General features: G+C 48.8%; 1 protein-coding gene across 1 annotated transcript in view; it reads left to right on the top strand.

Moving 5' to 3' along the window:
- Positions 1-14,675, top strand: part of ano2b (anoctamin 2b) — a 40,116-nt gene extending 25,441 nt beyond the window's left edge. Inside the window, 7 exon segments of the mRNA XM_062483674.1 lie at positions 2,638-2,651; positions 3,781-3,981; positions 7,751-7,903; positions 8,266-8,318; positions 9,817-9,998; positions 12,470-12,575; positions 13,685-14,675. Of these exon segments, the coding sequence (XP_062339658.1) occupies positions 2,638-2,651; positions 3,781-3,981; positions 7,751-7,903; positions 8,266-8,318; positions 9,817-9,998; positions 12,470-12,575; positions 13,685-14,062 (1,087 nt within the window). The 3' untranslated portion in view covers positions 14,063-14,675.
- Positions 14,676-16,680: the final 2,005 nt, after the last annotated feature.

The raw sequence follows: 16,680 nt of genomic DNA, 5'->3' as shown, positions 1-16,680 counted from the left end.
TGGCTTTGAGAGGATGGGGAGAGAGAGCGATGACTTGGAGTGATAGTGAGTGATGGAGATAGAGAAGGACTAGTTTGTGAGAGAATGAGGGAGAGAGAGATGAGTAGAGGATAAGAAAGTGAAGAAGGCAGGAAAGGAAGAGACACAGAACGAGAGAGAGGAGGGGGGGGAGGGAGAGAGTGAGAGAGAGCTCCCAGAGATGTGACCTACATCAAATAACATTAATCTCCACCCAGACCAGTACTATTCCTGCCAATATGGACACACATGCTCACTTTAGATTTATGTGTGTGTGTGTGTGTGTGTCTCTGTCTGCGTCATGAGTAAATAAAGGACGTCTGCTGGTGATTACTGACAGCAGTGTGTTAGGTTAGATGTGCGTGTCAGCGTTGTGTGTGTGTCATTTGTGTGTTTGTGTGTTTAATTCAGATGCATGTGAACAGATGCTAAATGAGGCCTTCCCACCACGAGTAGGGGAAAGCACTTATGATACAAAGGCAAAGCCATTAAAAAGTTATGTGCTGAAAAGGGCCTGTGTTTTTGGAGCCTAAATAATGCAAGGGCTGCATATAAGTCTGTTTTATTGGAGCATTAATAGGCAGTAAGAGAAAGGATCTCTCTCTCTGTCTCTCACTCACTTTATCACTCACTCTCTGTACACCAACACACACGCATACACACGTGTGCACTGGCCTTCTCTGGCAGGGTGAGAAGCTCTAGAGAGAAGGCCCTGCCTGTAGTGTTTATGAGTGCATCGTTAAAATCTGAGTGTAATTGTTCCCTGGATCGCTTTTATGTTGATTCATAAATTTGGGTGGCTTTGGGAGGGGTTGCCAGGTTTGCTTCCATTCATCCGTCCGCAGGGAGCCGCAGAACGGAAAGCAGAATGAAGACTTTAGCATGCTTAAAGCGCCGTATCACAAGCCTAATTGTGTGGTCGGGTCGTACACAAGGGTTAAAGGTGGATCTGGACTTTAATGTCGCTCACAGACGTAGCATAGTTGAGCTAATGAGAAGTTGCTCTGCTGTCTCTCTCTTTTCTTCTTTCCTCCTCCTTCTCTCTTTCTCTTCCCCCCCCCTCTCTCTCTCTCTCTCTCTCTCTCTCAATTAAATTCAATATGCTTTATTGGCATGAATGTTCAGGTCAAACAATCTTGCCAAAGCAGTCCACAATGAAGATACTACACATGTAATTATAAACATATCATGGAAATGAATTAATATCATAAATCACAAACAAACAGTATATCATAATGCCAAGTTACCTATGATTACATTTCAAGGGTATGTTATTACATTTTGAATGAGGGTGGGGGTATCTCAAATGTATCAAAGCAAAACATACTGTGTAGTATGCATTCATACAAACTTAACTGTACATGTACATCCACATGCATATGCTGTTTATACATTATACATACACACACTGTACATAAAAATGTTGTAAATAAAACAGATGGGAAAAACAGGTGATTTTTTTGTACGCAAATTGATAACATGTCATACTATGTTCCACTGGCTGTCCCTCAGGTCAAGGCAAGTTGCTATTTCGCTGCCGACATTGAGCAGTTAGGCTTGTCTCTTAGTAAATAAACCAGTTATTCATACTGAAACATCAGCACTGTCTCTTTTAAGACGATGTCTACATTATTAACTTCCTTGAGGAAGTCCAGGTTCTTGCTTCTTAAACTAAATTCAGATGATCTTAAACCTGGATAATCCACCATGCAATAGAAAAAGATTTCAAAAGGAGATACACGCAGATTATAACAGAACATATGAACAGAACATACATCAACACTATAAAGTATACAGGATTCCTATTGACTTTTTTTTTTTTTTACTATTAAGATAGCTTTTGGAGTGTATTTAAATATGTATAAGTTTCCCTTCTTACCATCCTCCAATTAAATGGGAGCATAACAGACCTAGCATGTGCTGGATCTCTCTCAGGTGATTGGCAGGTTCTGCCGCTTGGCCAATGGCCTCTGCGGAGCTCAGCCTGTCTCTCTGTGGCTCCTGAAGTGGTGGGGCCTGCTGCAGGGGGGAGTAGAAGGTGAAGATGTGGACTCAGCCTTGCTGGGTTGGGGGGCACTGTGTGGCTGGTGGTCCTCTGGTCCTCTCTGGAGGTGCTCTGGACGTAGCTGGGGGGGGTCCTGGTCGTGGCTGGGGGGGTCCTGGTTGTGGCTGCGGGCTGCGGGTCCTGGGCATCTTAGGTGCAGGTCCGGAGTGTCTGAGGGGCGTGTGTGCTGCCCCGTTGCTCCTGTGGGCAACGTCTTCCAGTGTCCTGGCCAAAACTGGGACTGTTTCTCTGTCGAGATGGACAATCCAGTAGTAACACAATGTCTAACCCTCTGGGTGTGGGCTCTTCTGGACTGTGGTGGCTGTGGGCTAGCAGTACTGGTGGTTCTGGGGTGGGAGAAGGAATAACCTGAGTGGTGGGGGTGGGAGCCACTGGTGGTGTGGATCTGACTGGGCTGCCAGAGGTTTCTACAGGGAGCAGATGTGGGGAAATGTTCTTTTGGTGTTGCATGCTGCCAATTGCTCTCCCTCCCTCCCTGTAGCTTCTGTTGCCAGCTCACTCCTACAGCTCTCTCTGTCTCTCTGTTAGCTCTCTAACCTCCTCTGTTAGAGCAGCCACGTCTCCACCCGTAGGTCTCCCTCTCCTGCTGGATCTCTATTAGCTGTGAAGTGAAGACACTCTGCTGTTCTCTCTTCATGCCTGCCGGGAGCCGCTCCATGCTGGTAGAGTCAGGCTGGTGTTTGCTCACCTGCTCTCCACCTCCAGTTGGGTGAACTGCTCTTTCATCAGCGCCATGGTGTGCAGGGTCTGAACACGAGGGCTCCCAGTGCTCTGGATCATTGTGTCTGTCTGTGTGTATGTGTGTGTGTGTATGTGTGTATGTGTGTGTGTGTGTGTGTGTATGTGTGTGTGTGTATGTGTGTGTGTGTATGTGTGTGTGTGTGCGCTTTGCTGCTCTTTTCCTGATGGACCTGAAGTCTGCCTCAAATTGTCTCAGGTTTTTTTGTTGTCGCAGTACCGGTTTTGAATATATTGACTATCAGATGGCAGTACAGTCATTTTCTTCTCTAATGGTGATTTGCCACCCATTACATATAACTGCCTTCTTGGTAGAGGGATAAAGGGAGGTGATGGCACTGTGCCTTGCCAGGGCTGGTTGGTATAGAATGAGGTTGCTTGCCTGTCCGGTCTGGTATTGGCCATGGAAGAGGGTCACTGGGTTGTCTCGTAAACGTTTCTGTTTATACTGCTGTCTGTGGGGGGGGGGGTTTGAGTGTCTAGGGGAAGGGTGTGCATTTCGACACAGGACAGTGGGCTATGTTTTCTGTACATTCTTAGTTCTGTGATAGGTCTCCTCTCCTCTGCTCTGAGGAGGCACAACTTCCCAAAGGTGTTTTTCATATTCATTGCTTGTTAGCTTGTTACTGCTAAACTGGGCTACACTGTATATATATATACTATAAGGTCCACTCACTTTCGGTCTTGTACATCTCTTGTTGTTGTTTTGTCTTGTAATCTTACTTTTTGGTGGTGACTTCCTTGCTCTCTGTCTGTCTGTCTGTCTGTCTGTCTCTCTCTCTCTCTCTCTCTCTCTCTCTCTCTCTCTCTCTCCCTCTCTCTCTCTTTCTCTCTTTCTTTTTTCCTCTCTCGCTTTCTCTCTTTCTCTCTCTCTCTCTCTCTCTCTCTCTCTCTCTCTCTCTCTCTCTCTCTCTCTCTCTCTCTCTCTCAAGTATGCCAGTTTTAACTGCCCAATGAAGACTTTTTAAAGTCTAAACCTGTGCCCCTGCCACCCTGTCTCCCTGGGCTCAGGAAGCTGAAGAAGCTGGTGAGGAAGTTGAAGGACAAGGGCGTTCCCGAGGAAGAGAGGGAGGAGCGGGTCGCTCGGCCACCACAGCAGTGGAACCTGGACTATGTCCTGGAGCCCTTCGAGGGCCTCACCCCGGAGTACATGGAGATGAGTGAGTCTCTCACACACACACACACACACACACACACACACACACACACACACACACTCACTCACACGCCACGCACACCAGGTGCGTACAGACATGGGTACATAGAAGTACCCATAGAAGGTGCTGGTCAGCCTAAGCCAGCAGTGACAGCTCTAACAAGGACCACACACAGGTTGTATTCAGGCTGTAAAAGGTGGGTCAGGAAGGTCAGGGGGTGTGGCTCAGGTAACGACACACCTGGAGACCACCCACCCTGTCCCTGTGACTCCTCCCTAATGCTTCGCTGTCGCATGGTCTCTACCTCTGCCCCCTGGCCTGTTGGAAGATATTCTGTTAGAGACACACGAGAAATAACGCATCATCGATGTGGAGGGATACCAGCTTTTACTTACCCTGCCATGTTAGATCTAAGATTTATTGTAGGTTTGCTGGACCCCAGGTTAGTTTCCTCAAGGATCACAATGACTCTTGCTTAGAGCCTTGCTGCTCTTGTTGGTTAATGGTAACTGATTTAAATTGTTGAAATATTTTTAACTGTTGCTTGCTTTTCTACAGGTACACTTGCACTTATAGAGATTCATGTTGTTTAATTGTAACTTGTTTAACTACATGCTCTTGTGGTTCTTCCCTTTGGCACTTATTTTGGTTGTTCACAATATGTGCTTCATGTTTTGGCTACCCGCAATGTTTTTTGGGGCTATCTTGTTGTTATCAGTGACCTATGCACTTTGTAAAGCTCTCTCTTGGAAGTCACTTTGGATAAAAGCGTCTGCTAAATGAATAAATGTAAATGTAAATTGTTAATATAACACGGGTGGGACAAACACAACCCTAGTCCGGAGCTTTCTTGACGCTAAAGTTTCACCAGGCAGCTCGAAATCTTCCTGAACAGTTTTAACGATGTTTGGTACAGAACTTGAAACAGAGAACTGAAAGCTCTGGAACACACTCTGTAAAAGTCAGTGTGGAATGCACAGGACTGTAACAAAAACACCTGTAGACACACTGCTGTCCTATGTGCTGCTGATAAAAGATACGCATGGCATTTTGAACACTGTAGGAATGGTGGGTGTGTGTGTCTGTCTGTCTTCTGTATATTTGCTGTCTTGTGTGTGTGTGTTCTTGTCAAAAACATACACACAGTCATGTCCCCAGAGTAAACACATATCTTCCACGTCTCAGGACTGCAGGCATCGTTCCAGACGTCTGACGAATCCAAACGCGACGCTAGGAGACACAGATTTACAAGGGAACCCTGATTGCAGAGTAGTCTCATGAGAAACCAAGCTAATCACCACTGCCAAAATATTTCTAAAACCCCCGTATGGATTTTCAATTCATGTATCTCCAGTACATTCTGGTTTTCCCACAGCAAAACATCGCGTTACGTTCCTTTGGACGGCAAAGCTGGACATGTGGCGGTAGTTGTCTTCTACATGAGCGTGGTCACATTCTCTCGTTAGTCAGCTGGCATTGTAAGCCTTTGTTTTGCTAGCTAGCCTCAGTTCCAGAAGGCGCAAATCAGGTGTCACAGGTCAGAAATGACCAGGTGTCTGGCAGTTGTTATAGTCGTAAAAAAACAGACAAAGCTGTAAACAGTTCAAGCGGCAGTTTCAATGCAGTAAAACAAAAAAAAAGCAAGAGTTGTTTTAAAGTGGGATCATGTCAGACCTTCAAAGGAACTGCCGAAGCCTTCTCAGAATTACCTCAGAACAGCTGGATTGTGGGATGACTGCAGGACAGTTAAAACAGAGGATGAAACCATGGGAACGGGAAAGACCGCATGCCCTTGTGTGGTTCTGGAGGGAACCTTGTTTGGCCTCAAAAGGCTCTGCTTTGTCAGGTGAGGGTGGACAATGACGGAGGGAGGGGGCTGAGAGAAGAGAAAGAGAAACCGAGAAGTTGTGAACATGATAATGTGAAAAGGTCAGAGAGTGTCAAATGAAGGTGGGGAGGAGTTGGACAAAGGGGGGGGGGGAGAGAGAAGAGGACTGAAGAGAGGAGGGAAGGAGAAGGAAAGAGCACCTCAGGGCTCAGCCTAAAGAATGTCAAGCATCTCAGGAGAGAAAGAGAGAGAGGGGTAGAGGGAGAATGTGGGCGAAAGTCACGAAGGCCACGGCAGGCGCAGGGACAGGAGGAGAGTCACGGCTCGTCCCTCTTAACGTGCACGCCCGCAGCTCCTTGCTGTCCATAATCCCCCGTCCACGCCCTTCCTGAGGCGTGTCAATCGCAGCCTGCCCGGGCAGGAAACCCCCCTGTTCCCACCCGGCTTCAGTTTCCCCGCGTCCTCCCCAAAAGCTGACAAACATCACCCTTGTCTCCTGACACCGACTATACCCCCCCCCCCCCCCCCCAAGCTCCCACACCCCAAGGCTCTGTGTTGCATCACACTCGCTGCCTCACACACCCCTAGTTTGCGATCAGCGTGACCCTGCCTGGTGGGACACAGCCGAGGGCTCCGAGCACAAAAAGGCTTGATTATGAGTTTGTCCCCTGAATAAGACGAGGCTCTGTTCCTGGTTATCTAATCACTCGGATTCAGGGGGCATGTGTTGCCCAGCTCCCACACGCACACACACACACCCGCACACACACTTATTACTTATATGTGTGAAGTCCAAACGTACATGAGTGTGCCTCGATGCAGATTTAGATGTGCGCGCGATTGTGTGTTTGTGGAGATGTAGACGTGTGTGTGTGTGTACTGTTGTGTGTGCGTGGATGCATGTTGAGTGCGCAGCCTTAAAAGGCAGATGGGAAGATCTGGGTTGTAAGCTGTGTGTGTGTGTGTGTGTGTGTGTGTGTAAGTCCACGGCCTGCTGGGAAATCTTCAATCCCAGACTGGAGGGAGGGGTGGGGAGGTACGGTGATTCACGGCACGAGGCCTGGCTATCTGGACCGGACACACACACACACACGCGTACACGTGTACCAACAAGATTGGACACACACGTACACTGTAGACAGTTAACTGCATGTCAAGGTATGCAAGTCATTTTCCCTGTGTGTACAGCCTAGTAGATATCCATCCATCTATCCACACACAAACACACACATGCTCACACACTCCATTGGAGATGCTTTTATAAACACACCCACACACACACACACACACACACACACACACAGAGGGGTATGCATGTAAGTTGCCTGTGCCTACCGCAAAGGAGATTTCTATCTCCCACATGTGTCCGACCAAGGCCCCCTCCACAAATAGATCATATCTAATATAGATGTGGGAAAAGTGCATGCAGACAGAATCCCACACGGGTACTGGGTCACTAGCCAGGGGTTGTTTCTGACGTGGAGAGATTTGAGTTATCACGTCTTCGGATATCTGGTTTTGATTAAGCTCATTGGTTTTAATGACAAGCAGGAAGTGTGTCCAAATCCTCTGGTGGCCATTTCCTCTTTGGACAGGAAGTCTCGTGTCACAGCGGTTTGGAACAGCAAGTAGCCTCTCCTACCTTACATTTAACATCAGCCCTAAAAATACCGTAACTAAAATGGCTACAACGATAGTCCCCAAAATTGACTGAGATTGTTCATATTAATTATAGTATGTCACAAATGTAAGAGGGACGTTATACCTAATGGTATTGCCTGGATGATGATGTGTGCAGTCGAGACATGTTTGTCCTGTTCTGGATCTCCTGTGGCCTCTTGTTGGTGTGTGTGTGTGTTGTTGACATGGCAGGCAGTGCCAACAGGACCTGTGCCGTTCATTTCCGAGGGTCATCTAGGTGTGTGTGCGTGTGTCTTCCTGCAGTAATCCAGTTTGGGTTCGTGTCTCTGTTCGTGGCCTCCTTCCCCCTGGCTCCCCTGTTCGCCTTGCTCAACAACGTCATTGAGATCCGCCTGGACGCCAAGAAGTTTGTCACAGAGCTGCGTCGGCCCGACGCCGTGCGCTCCAAAGACATCGGTACACATGCGCACGCACACAGACACCTTCACCTTTGTTCTGTTTGTGAGTTTGTGTATTCACACCTGCCTGCAACCTTGCGTACACACACTAACACACACACACACACACACACACACACGTACTGTACCACACACCTACACACAATGAGACAGTGTTTGTGTACAGTGCCCCCGTGCTGTTTGCAGCCTGGACTTAACCCAAGGCTTGTGTTGCTGATAAATGCCTGTGTGATATTGCTTTGTAGAAGCCCTAATGCAGACCATGTGAATTCTTTATTTAGCGATACTGTTTTGCTACAATGCCTCACACATCTCTTGCACTTTCTCTCTTTCTTCCTCTGTTTTTATTTTCATCTACAGGAGTCTGGTTCAACATTCTGAGTGGCATGGGCAAATTCTCAGTCATTATAAATGTAAGTCCTCCTAAACATGGTTTGATTGAATCAGACCCTACACTATGTTTATATGTATTGAATACACACACACACACATTAAAACAGGGAGACTTTGGCACTATGCCAGTCTTTAGAGAGAGAGAGAGTTTGGAGGAAAAACACACAATTATGGCTAGTTTACATGGTCCCATTCCATTGTCAGGGACGTTATACTTAAGGTGGACACACACACACACACACACATCCATGTATCGCAGTGGCCTCACAGAGCTTTAGATAATCCACAGCCAGCAAATGATGTCATGTCTCGTGTTGCTTTGAACTGGCTCATTCCCGGGTTAATGTGAAGTCACAGCAGATAATATCAGATTTGAATGACAAAACCAACAGACTGGTCTCTTCTCCTGAGTTCTTCTGAGGGGAGCTTGTTTTCGTGCTGCGGTCAGCCCAAAGCCCCAGAGCAACACAGTGGTTTAGTGGTTACGACCCGGGCCAACTCGCCTAAGCCTCGCTCCGTTTACTTTAATAGAAAGCAGATTTGTATTGAAATGAGAAAGAACAAGTAAGATATTATGCCAGCTATATTAGATGTGCGCACACTGAGACACCCGGAACTCTCCCAGCAACCTACGATACTAATCCCAATTGGCCTTCGTTACTTCTTAATGTAAAGAGACTTTAATCATCTGAGCCTGTGTCTGTGGTTCACAATAGAGAAAAATAATCTTCGGCCTGTGTCCTCATTACCTATGACCAAACTCCCTCTTCTGAGCTATTGCTTAAATGTGTTTGTTTGACCAATTGATAGTCTCTATTGAAATATTGGTTTTGGCAATAAATGAAGTTGGGTAATAAATTGCAGGTGAAGGGGTAGTTTAGGAGGAGCCGCTCTCCTGTCATGCCCTGCTCCTCCCGATACACTCCCGTAACCTGGGTAACTTCCTCCTGACACACCTGTAACCTGGGTAACTTCCTCCTGACACACCTGTAACCTGGGTAACTTCCTCCTGACACACCTGTAACCTGGGTAACTTCCTCCTGACACACCTGTAACCTGGGTAACCTGGGTGACCTCCTCTTGACACACCCGTAACCTGGGTAACCTGGGACACCTCCTACTGACACATCCGTAACCTGGGACACCTTCTGTCAACACCTCCCAAAACCTCCTCCCTCAACTCCGTGGCAGACTTTGTGCAAAACGCAAAGGAATAAGATATGCAGTGCTAAAAAATTTAAGTTGCTTTGATGTATTCCTAGTCAAACTACAAATATGGCTGCCATGGAATGAGTTTCTCAGTGTTTTTGACCAGTTTGGTCCAACTGGTACCGTTTTGTACCAGTGTGCTAACAAGCTCTGCTAATCTTTCACTTCCTCTTTTGTGTCCATCTCTCTTTCCATATCTCTTTTCCCTCCTCTCTCCCACACACCCCCCTCTCTCTCTCAATTCCCCTCCCTTTCTCTCTCTGTCTCTGTCTCTCTCTCTCTCTCTCTTCCCCCCCCCCCCCCCCCCAGGCATTTGTGATCTCGTTCACCTCAGACCTCATCCCCAGAATGGTGTACCAGTACATGTACAGCCCCAATGGCTCCATGTACGGCTTCATCGACCACACGCTGTCCTACTTCAACGTCAGCAACTTCCGCCCGGGCACCATGCCCCTTTCCTCCAGCTACCCCCGCGATGTCATGCTTTGCAGGTGGGCACTTAGACACACACACAGACACAGACATGGACGTATTCACCGCTTAAACATGCGTTTCTACTGTACCTGCCTCGCACACCCAAAGCGGAGGCTGTGTGTTGGGTATGTTGGAACCTCCCAGGCGGCGATGAGGTCCCTATCGAGCGACCCTGCCACTAGCTAAGCACACGCCCCGGCACACAGTCGCCACGCTTACATAACAGCGGGCCCAAAAGAATACGCAGAAGGCTCCCTTTGTGTTAGTGTTCCAAGCCGGCATGTCACAGATGAGCCAAGGAACCAAAAATGTGTCCTCAAAGCATGAAATTTCCTTTGCCGCCAAAACGAAATGAATGAAGCACAATTGTTGCATGTATGAAAAGCTTTTATTGAGGGGCGGTGTTGAGGGTGATGGGGCTGTTCAGAAAGCACAGATCACACTCTGCGGGGTGTGGGGGTTTGCGGCGTTACCAACTTGGGACAGAGAGACAGGCTGGGAACCCACCCCCTCCACCCCCCTTTCCCCTCTAGGCTTTAAATCGTAATATCTCCGAAACTCTGACGTTGCGATATGGCCACTGGGCCAATGGTCTGACAGAAGGAGACTCTGTTCTGTAAGCCGCCCTTATATCCATAGTCCTTCTATGTGATAGAGTTGGAATGACTCAAGTCCCGGAGTCATTTTGTTTTGTAACTGACATTTGGCTCAGGGCGATTACTTCCTCTCAAGCAGGTTTACAAAACCGCCTAGTCATGCTTGTCATTATTCCGATATCCCGCACTCCCTTAATCTTCGGACATCGCTGACCCCTTCAGTGATTGCACTGTGTAGTCTAGTTTGTTTTGAAACTCTCATTTCCCAAAAATATATTTACACCAATGAGAGTGGCCTCTTTGAACAAAACAGGAAGCACAGAGGTGACTGGGGGTAGCTTGAGGAAGCCCAACGAAGTCTGGTTTACAAAGAGAGAGATATGATTGACTGAAAACCAGGAAGGAGATGGTGTGTTTTCTCCCAGGACTGTTTGTGGTTCAGCGCCAAGCTCCTGCTGCATGCTTTTGTGTCCCTGATCCTCTTTTGGGTTAAATAGGCTTTTAGTCCAGCACAAAGAAACAAAGAGAGAGAGAGACAGACTGGGTCAGAAGGAGAGAGAGACAAAGAGTAAGAGAGACAGACGGGGTGAGCCCTGAGACAGTTGAAAGCAGGTCCCAGCAGGTGTCTCAAGCACTGCTATCTCTCTCTATCCTGGGGCCCGGTCCAAAACAACCACAGACTGAGGAGGAGGGGGGGGGGGGGGGGGGGGACTGTAGACTGGGGCTGTTGGCCTCCTTCCCCTGATATCTGGGATGGACAGTGTTCTTTGGCTGCGTGTGTGTGTGAGTGTGTGTGTGTTGGAGATGGACTGGGAATGGGCTGACCCTTGTTTGTTTGCAAATTTTAGCTTGCTTCCCTAGAGAGACAAGTGGCAGCAGGATATTCTAAATAAGTCCCCCCCAACTCCCCCCTCCCCTCCCCTGCCCTGCCCTCCCCTGCCCTGCCCTGCCCTCCCCTCTCCCACACACGCGCGCACTCACTTGCCGTCTCTCACAATGTTCTCATTGAGAGGAAGTATTAAAGAAATTGAATTAATCTCCCGGCCCGGCCTATATCTCCCTGCTTTGGCTCCGGTATTATGATAACCAAACATGGAGCCCAGCCTCAGGAACGACGAAGCGCAGAGAGATGGTCAGGACGGAGAGGAGAACCTAGCCCCACTCTCACACATTCCTCTATGACTCTATATGGACATGGAATCAAACACCAGAAAAAAGGCCAAGCTCTTCTCCCTACCCCCCCCCCTCCCCCCCTCCCCCTGCCCTTTTGGCCCGAACTTATGTTGTTTTCCCCCCTTAATTCAATACAGCCAATCAAAAAAGATTTGGAGGTTCCAAGGAGGGCTTACGGACACTGATTGGAGGGGACTGGCGGAGCCTGCCCTCTCCTCCTTCTTCTCATCACGTTTTTATACCTTTTGACCCCAGTTGTCACTTGTCGTCAGGGCATTAGGGGAGTTGTAGTCTTTGGCCCGCTGATCCGTCTGGTGTTGTTCTGCTGCTTTCCAGGAGAGCCTGGGTGAGAGTCACTGTATTTTTACCTTCTTCAGAAGGTGTCCTTAGAAAACACCACACGGAGAGGGAGAGATAGCGATAGAGCGACGTGTTCCGATTGCCAACAGCAGTCCCACGCCCCCGTTCATCGCCTCCCCCTTCGCCACCTTCCCCTCCCTTTCCTGGCGGTCTACCAAGGCCTTAGTTCATATGTGAACAATCCCGCCCAAATCCTCAGCCGTGCCAAGTACCCCTGACCGTGACAACTTACATTTAGTTATTTAGCAGACGCTCTTATCCAGACTAACTTAAACTCTTAACCAGGCGCTAGGCGTTTGCTGGACCTGCTGTGCGCGGGGTGGTTTGAAGCATGTGTTCTTGTTGTCGTCCTCCCCCAGGTATAAGGACTACAGGGAGCCCCCTTGGTCTCCAGACGCCTACCACTTCTCCAAACAGTACTGGTGTGTCCTGGCTGCCAGATTGGCCTTCGTCATCATCTTCCAGGTAGCGACATCCCCACCCCCCTATCTTCCTGGCACCCTGTTCCCCCCCACATCCATAAGCGGTGTGATGGTATATCTCATGCGTACATATATAACCCTTGTGCGGTGTTCTGCTCTGCGGGTCCTGTCGTTACAATGTTACGATAGTATATATATTTTTTAATATATATATTCCTCACACTATCCCAGACAAATGGTAATTGAGAGTTCACTTACGGAAACTGTTGCAATATGTTGTTGGTTAATCAGACTCCGACCACTGGGTTGGTAACCATACTGTATAAGTATGAACACAATACGAGGGCTAGTCATGTCCAGATGTCATTGTAGTCTACATAGATGTAGACTGATGCATATTATGCCAGCAATATAATTGTAAGAGGTTACTGTAAGTCAATGGTTCCTAACTCTGGTCCTCAGGGCATGCATGTTTGAGATGTTTCCCTGCTCTAACACACCTGATTCAAATGAGTGGTCATAAGCGGGCTTCTGCAAAGCTGGATAAAGACCCATTCATTTGAACCAGGTGTGTTGGAAAAGGCAAACATCTAAAACATGCAGGACAGGGTCCAGGATCGGGAACCACTGCTGTAAGTAATGTTGAAAGTGTTGTATTTCAACGGCGATACTGCAGCATGCATAGTTCTGCAGTTGAACCACACTAATTGGGTGCAAACAATTCCATAAAAAATCTGTCAAATAAGTCCAAATTGGAAGTCTGGGTTGCCATAGCACTGGCTGTTTCCGGTTCACCATAGCAACAGCTGTTTAATTACCGCCAGGATGGTTGAACCGGTATGTGTGGTTTGCGTTGATGCTGCGGTTGATATGACACCCAAAGCATTCCAGATGTTTGAGGACATCTCACACACGTAGCCCTCAGTGACCAAGACCAGACAGGATCACTGCTGTTAATCAGGAGACTGCTGCCATGCTTCTCGGCTGAACTCCTCAAATGAAGCCAAGGACTTCATCTACCATGATGCACAGCCTGAGTTTCTCCTTCAACCCCTCTCTCCTTCCCCTTCCATCTGCGCACGCCCGCCCACTCTCCCCTACCCTACCCTCTCCTCCCTTCCTCCCCCCCCCCCCCCAAACCCTTCCCTCCAGAACCTGGTGATGTTCCTGAGCCTGCTGGTGGCCTGGGTGATCCCCGACGTTCCCAAGGACATCAGCGAGCAGCTGAAACGCGAGAAGACCCTCCTGGTGGACGTGTTCCTGCGTGAGGAGAAGGAGAAGTTCCTTCTCCTGCAGAGCCTCTTCACTAAGGACCCGCTGCGCCCCCGCCAGCCCGGCCCCAAGGGCACCCTGGACCCTCTGCGCTGCCGCACCCTGCCCCCTGTCTTCTCCCAGGGTCGGCCCCTGGGCGTGGCAGACGAAGATGGGGTCCCGCGGGCGCGGGGCCGGGCGGCTAGCTTCAGCCAGTTCAGCAGGCAGCCGTCCCCTCAGGCGGAGGGGCCGAACGGCACCAAACACACAGCCGTGTGACGCGCGCTGGGTCAGGACACGTGCTGTGGCACGAGGTGTGTGTGTGTGTGAGCCGCGTACATGGATAGGAAGCTGACGCACACGTGCGTGTGTGTATACAGGTGGGTGCGCTTCGCGAGCAAAAGGCAAACATTGTAGCTCAGTCGGACAAAATGTAAACGACCCTCGTCGTCAGCGGATTACTCTTCTCGGGACCGTCTTTTGGCAAATCAAGACCTAGTTTCATGTGTTTATTATCCTCTGTCCGAATGCGCACATAACTGAGCTTCAAAAAGTGGATTTAAGTTGGGAAATATGCCCTCACTCCATCTGTGCGATTGCATTAATTTGTTTTTGTGACTGACTTTGAAGCACGCAAGCTTCACTCCGTGCAGAAGCAATAATTCCTCTGGCAATCAGACAGATAAACCAACCAGAAAGACACAGGCAGACGGCCGGCCGGCCAGGCGGATGGACATACCCCTTCCACTGTACACTGTGAACTGAATAGAGAGGACCAGGGAGGGAGGGGTGTTTCTGACACTTGTCGTCTGTTTAGGACTCATTTTCCCATCAGCCCCTCTGTGGATCGAACAGTGTGGCATCCTGGTCCATCCCAGCACACCTTGCTATACCTTCTGTCCATGTCCCGACACAGCCCCACCAAACCTTTTAACTAGCATTCATTTTCTCAGGTAACTCTATTGTCTTAGTCCTCTCATTCTGAATGTTCCAAAACATTGGTCAAATTAGAGCGAATGACTCACACACATAAATAAACTAATCTATATTCAATCAGTATGTAAAGTAGAGGCTAAGCAATATTGTAAAAATGGAAATGTACTGTGCAAAAATTGAATATATAAAATCAAATGTGTGCTTAGTGCTTTTGTGGGGGGGGGGGGGGGGGTCATGGTTAGGGCTGGTCTGGACCTGACTGGACTTGGCCGATCCATGACGAAAGATGTGCGAAGTGACTTCAGCACCACAAGTGAAGTGAACAGCTCCCCGTACGACCAGGTGTGCGTGTGCGCACATGTGCACGACTGCAACATCCATCCGTTGCGAGCATAGACCCGTGTTGTTGAGTGTATGTGTGTGTGTGTGTGTGTGTGCGACTTTACAGACAAGGGTCCGGCCCATTTGACGACACGATCAGTAGAGCCAGCTTCTGTCTCTGGCGTATCCTGCTGGTGGGTGCAAGCATGCGAAGGAATGTTCCATGTGGGGAACATTTTTGTCCTAATTACATACAAACGGATTTGTGTTTTGGTTTAGTGCCCTCCTCTGTCTCCAACACCACCAGGCCGACTCTCACTGTTAGTCCACAGTCAACTGAGAAACTTCTTCTCGGTTCATAGAGGGTGGCGGGCTCACCAAGGCACATCAAGAGGAATAGAGCATGTTTTTTGGGGGTGCGTTGGTGCTATGGTGTTGTTCAACGAGCACTACTATTCCTCTGTGAAGTTCTTGAAGGGAAATTATATTTGTCTGTATTACATGAGGTTTAATAGTCTGGTTTGGTGAGTGTATGTGCCGTCAAACAATGCGAGATGAGATGGAAATGCCCCTTTCATACAGGTTGCAGGTCGTCGCCGTGGTAACCTGATATCCCACTTCCGGCATTCCTTTCCCTCTCGGCCGATGTGTTCCACCTCTAGCAAAATGTGAACGTTCTCCATTTATGCTCTTGTTTTACTATCTTCTTCATCCGTCCTGATGTATAGGAGCAGATTTTGATCTTTTTTCCCTCCGGGGTGGGGGGGGCTCTCATCTGTCAAGCGTACAATCTGATCTATGCTTTACTCGGGATTCCTGTAAGCGGATTACACGTACATTGCCATACAATGAGTGGTATCCTGTGCACTCGTCATGGCGCAATCCTGCTCTCGGGGGACAAAAAGCGCATCAATATTTGCTTCTCTCCAGGCTTACAGAGAGTTAGGACTTGGTTGGAAGTTAAGCAGATCAGATGTGGTCGAACGACAGCCTGCTCCATTTGGACCATCCTTCCTCTCTCTCTCTCTTTCTCTCCCTCTTTCCTCTCCACCTCTCTCGCTCTCTTGTCGCAGCATTGCAGTGTCATCCCCCTATGTGACCTTTGACACCCGTGTAGTGTAAGCGTGCTTGATGAAAAGGGAGAGGCTTCGTTTGTGTGTCTGCACACGAGTACGGCCCTGGGATCTGTGTGTGCGCTCGCGCGTGTGTGTGTATAGTTGAGCCCTACAGTAGCTCTATGGTAGATTTAGGCTGTCTGATGTCGACGACAGCTACAGGGAATGTTTGAAGGGCGGGAATGTTTGGAGGGCGTCATCCGTCCTCACCCCCCTGCTCTTCCTGAATCCGTAACCGCTGTTGTTTGGTAACGCTCCCCTTTCATCTTCCTGACGCGGCGATGACACGCCAGCGAGCCTCCTCTAATCTCCTTCTGTCAGCGCCGGGCTCACCGGTCTGAACCCAGCCCTCTCTGCCTCATCAGCCCTCTCTGCCGTAGAGATGCAGGCTTGCTAGCGTGGCTCTGGCGGCGCCGGAATGAGTCTGTCGCCTCCTACTTACGGAGAATTACATTTACATTTATTCATTTAGCAGACGCTTTTATCCAAAGAGACTTCCAAGAGAGAGCTTTACAAAGTGCATAG

The sequence above is a fragment of the Osmerus eperlanus genome, chromosome 17, assembly GCF_963692335.1.
Source record: "Osmerus eperlanus chromosome 17, fOsmEpe2.1, whole genome shotgun sequence".
NCBI lineage: Eukaryota > Metazoa > Chordata > Actinopteri > Osmeriformes > Osmeridae > Osmerus > Osmerus eperlanus.
This window is presented reverse-complemented; position numbering and strand designations above follow the sequence as displayed.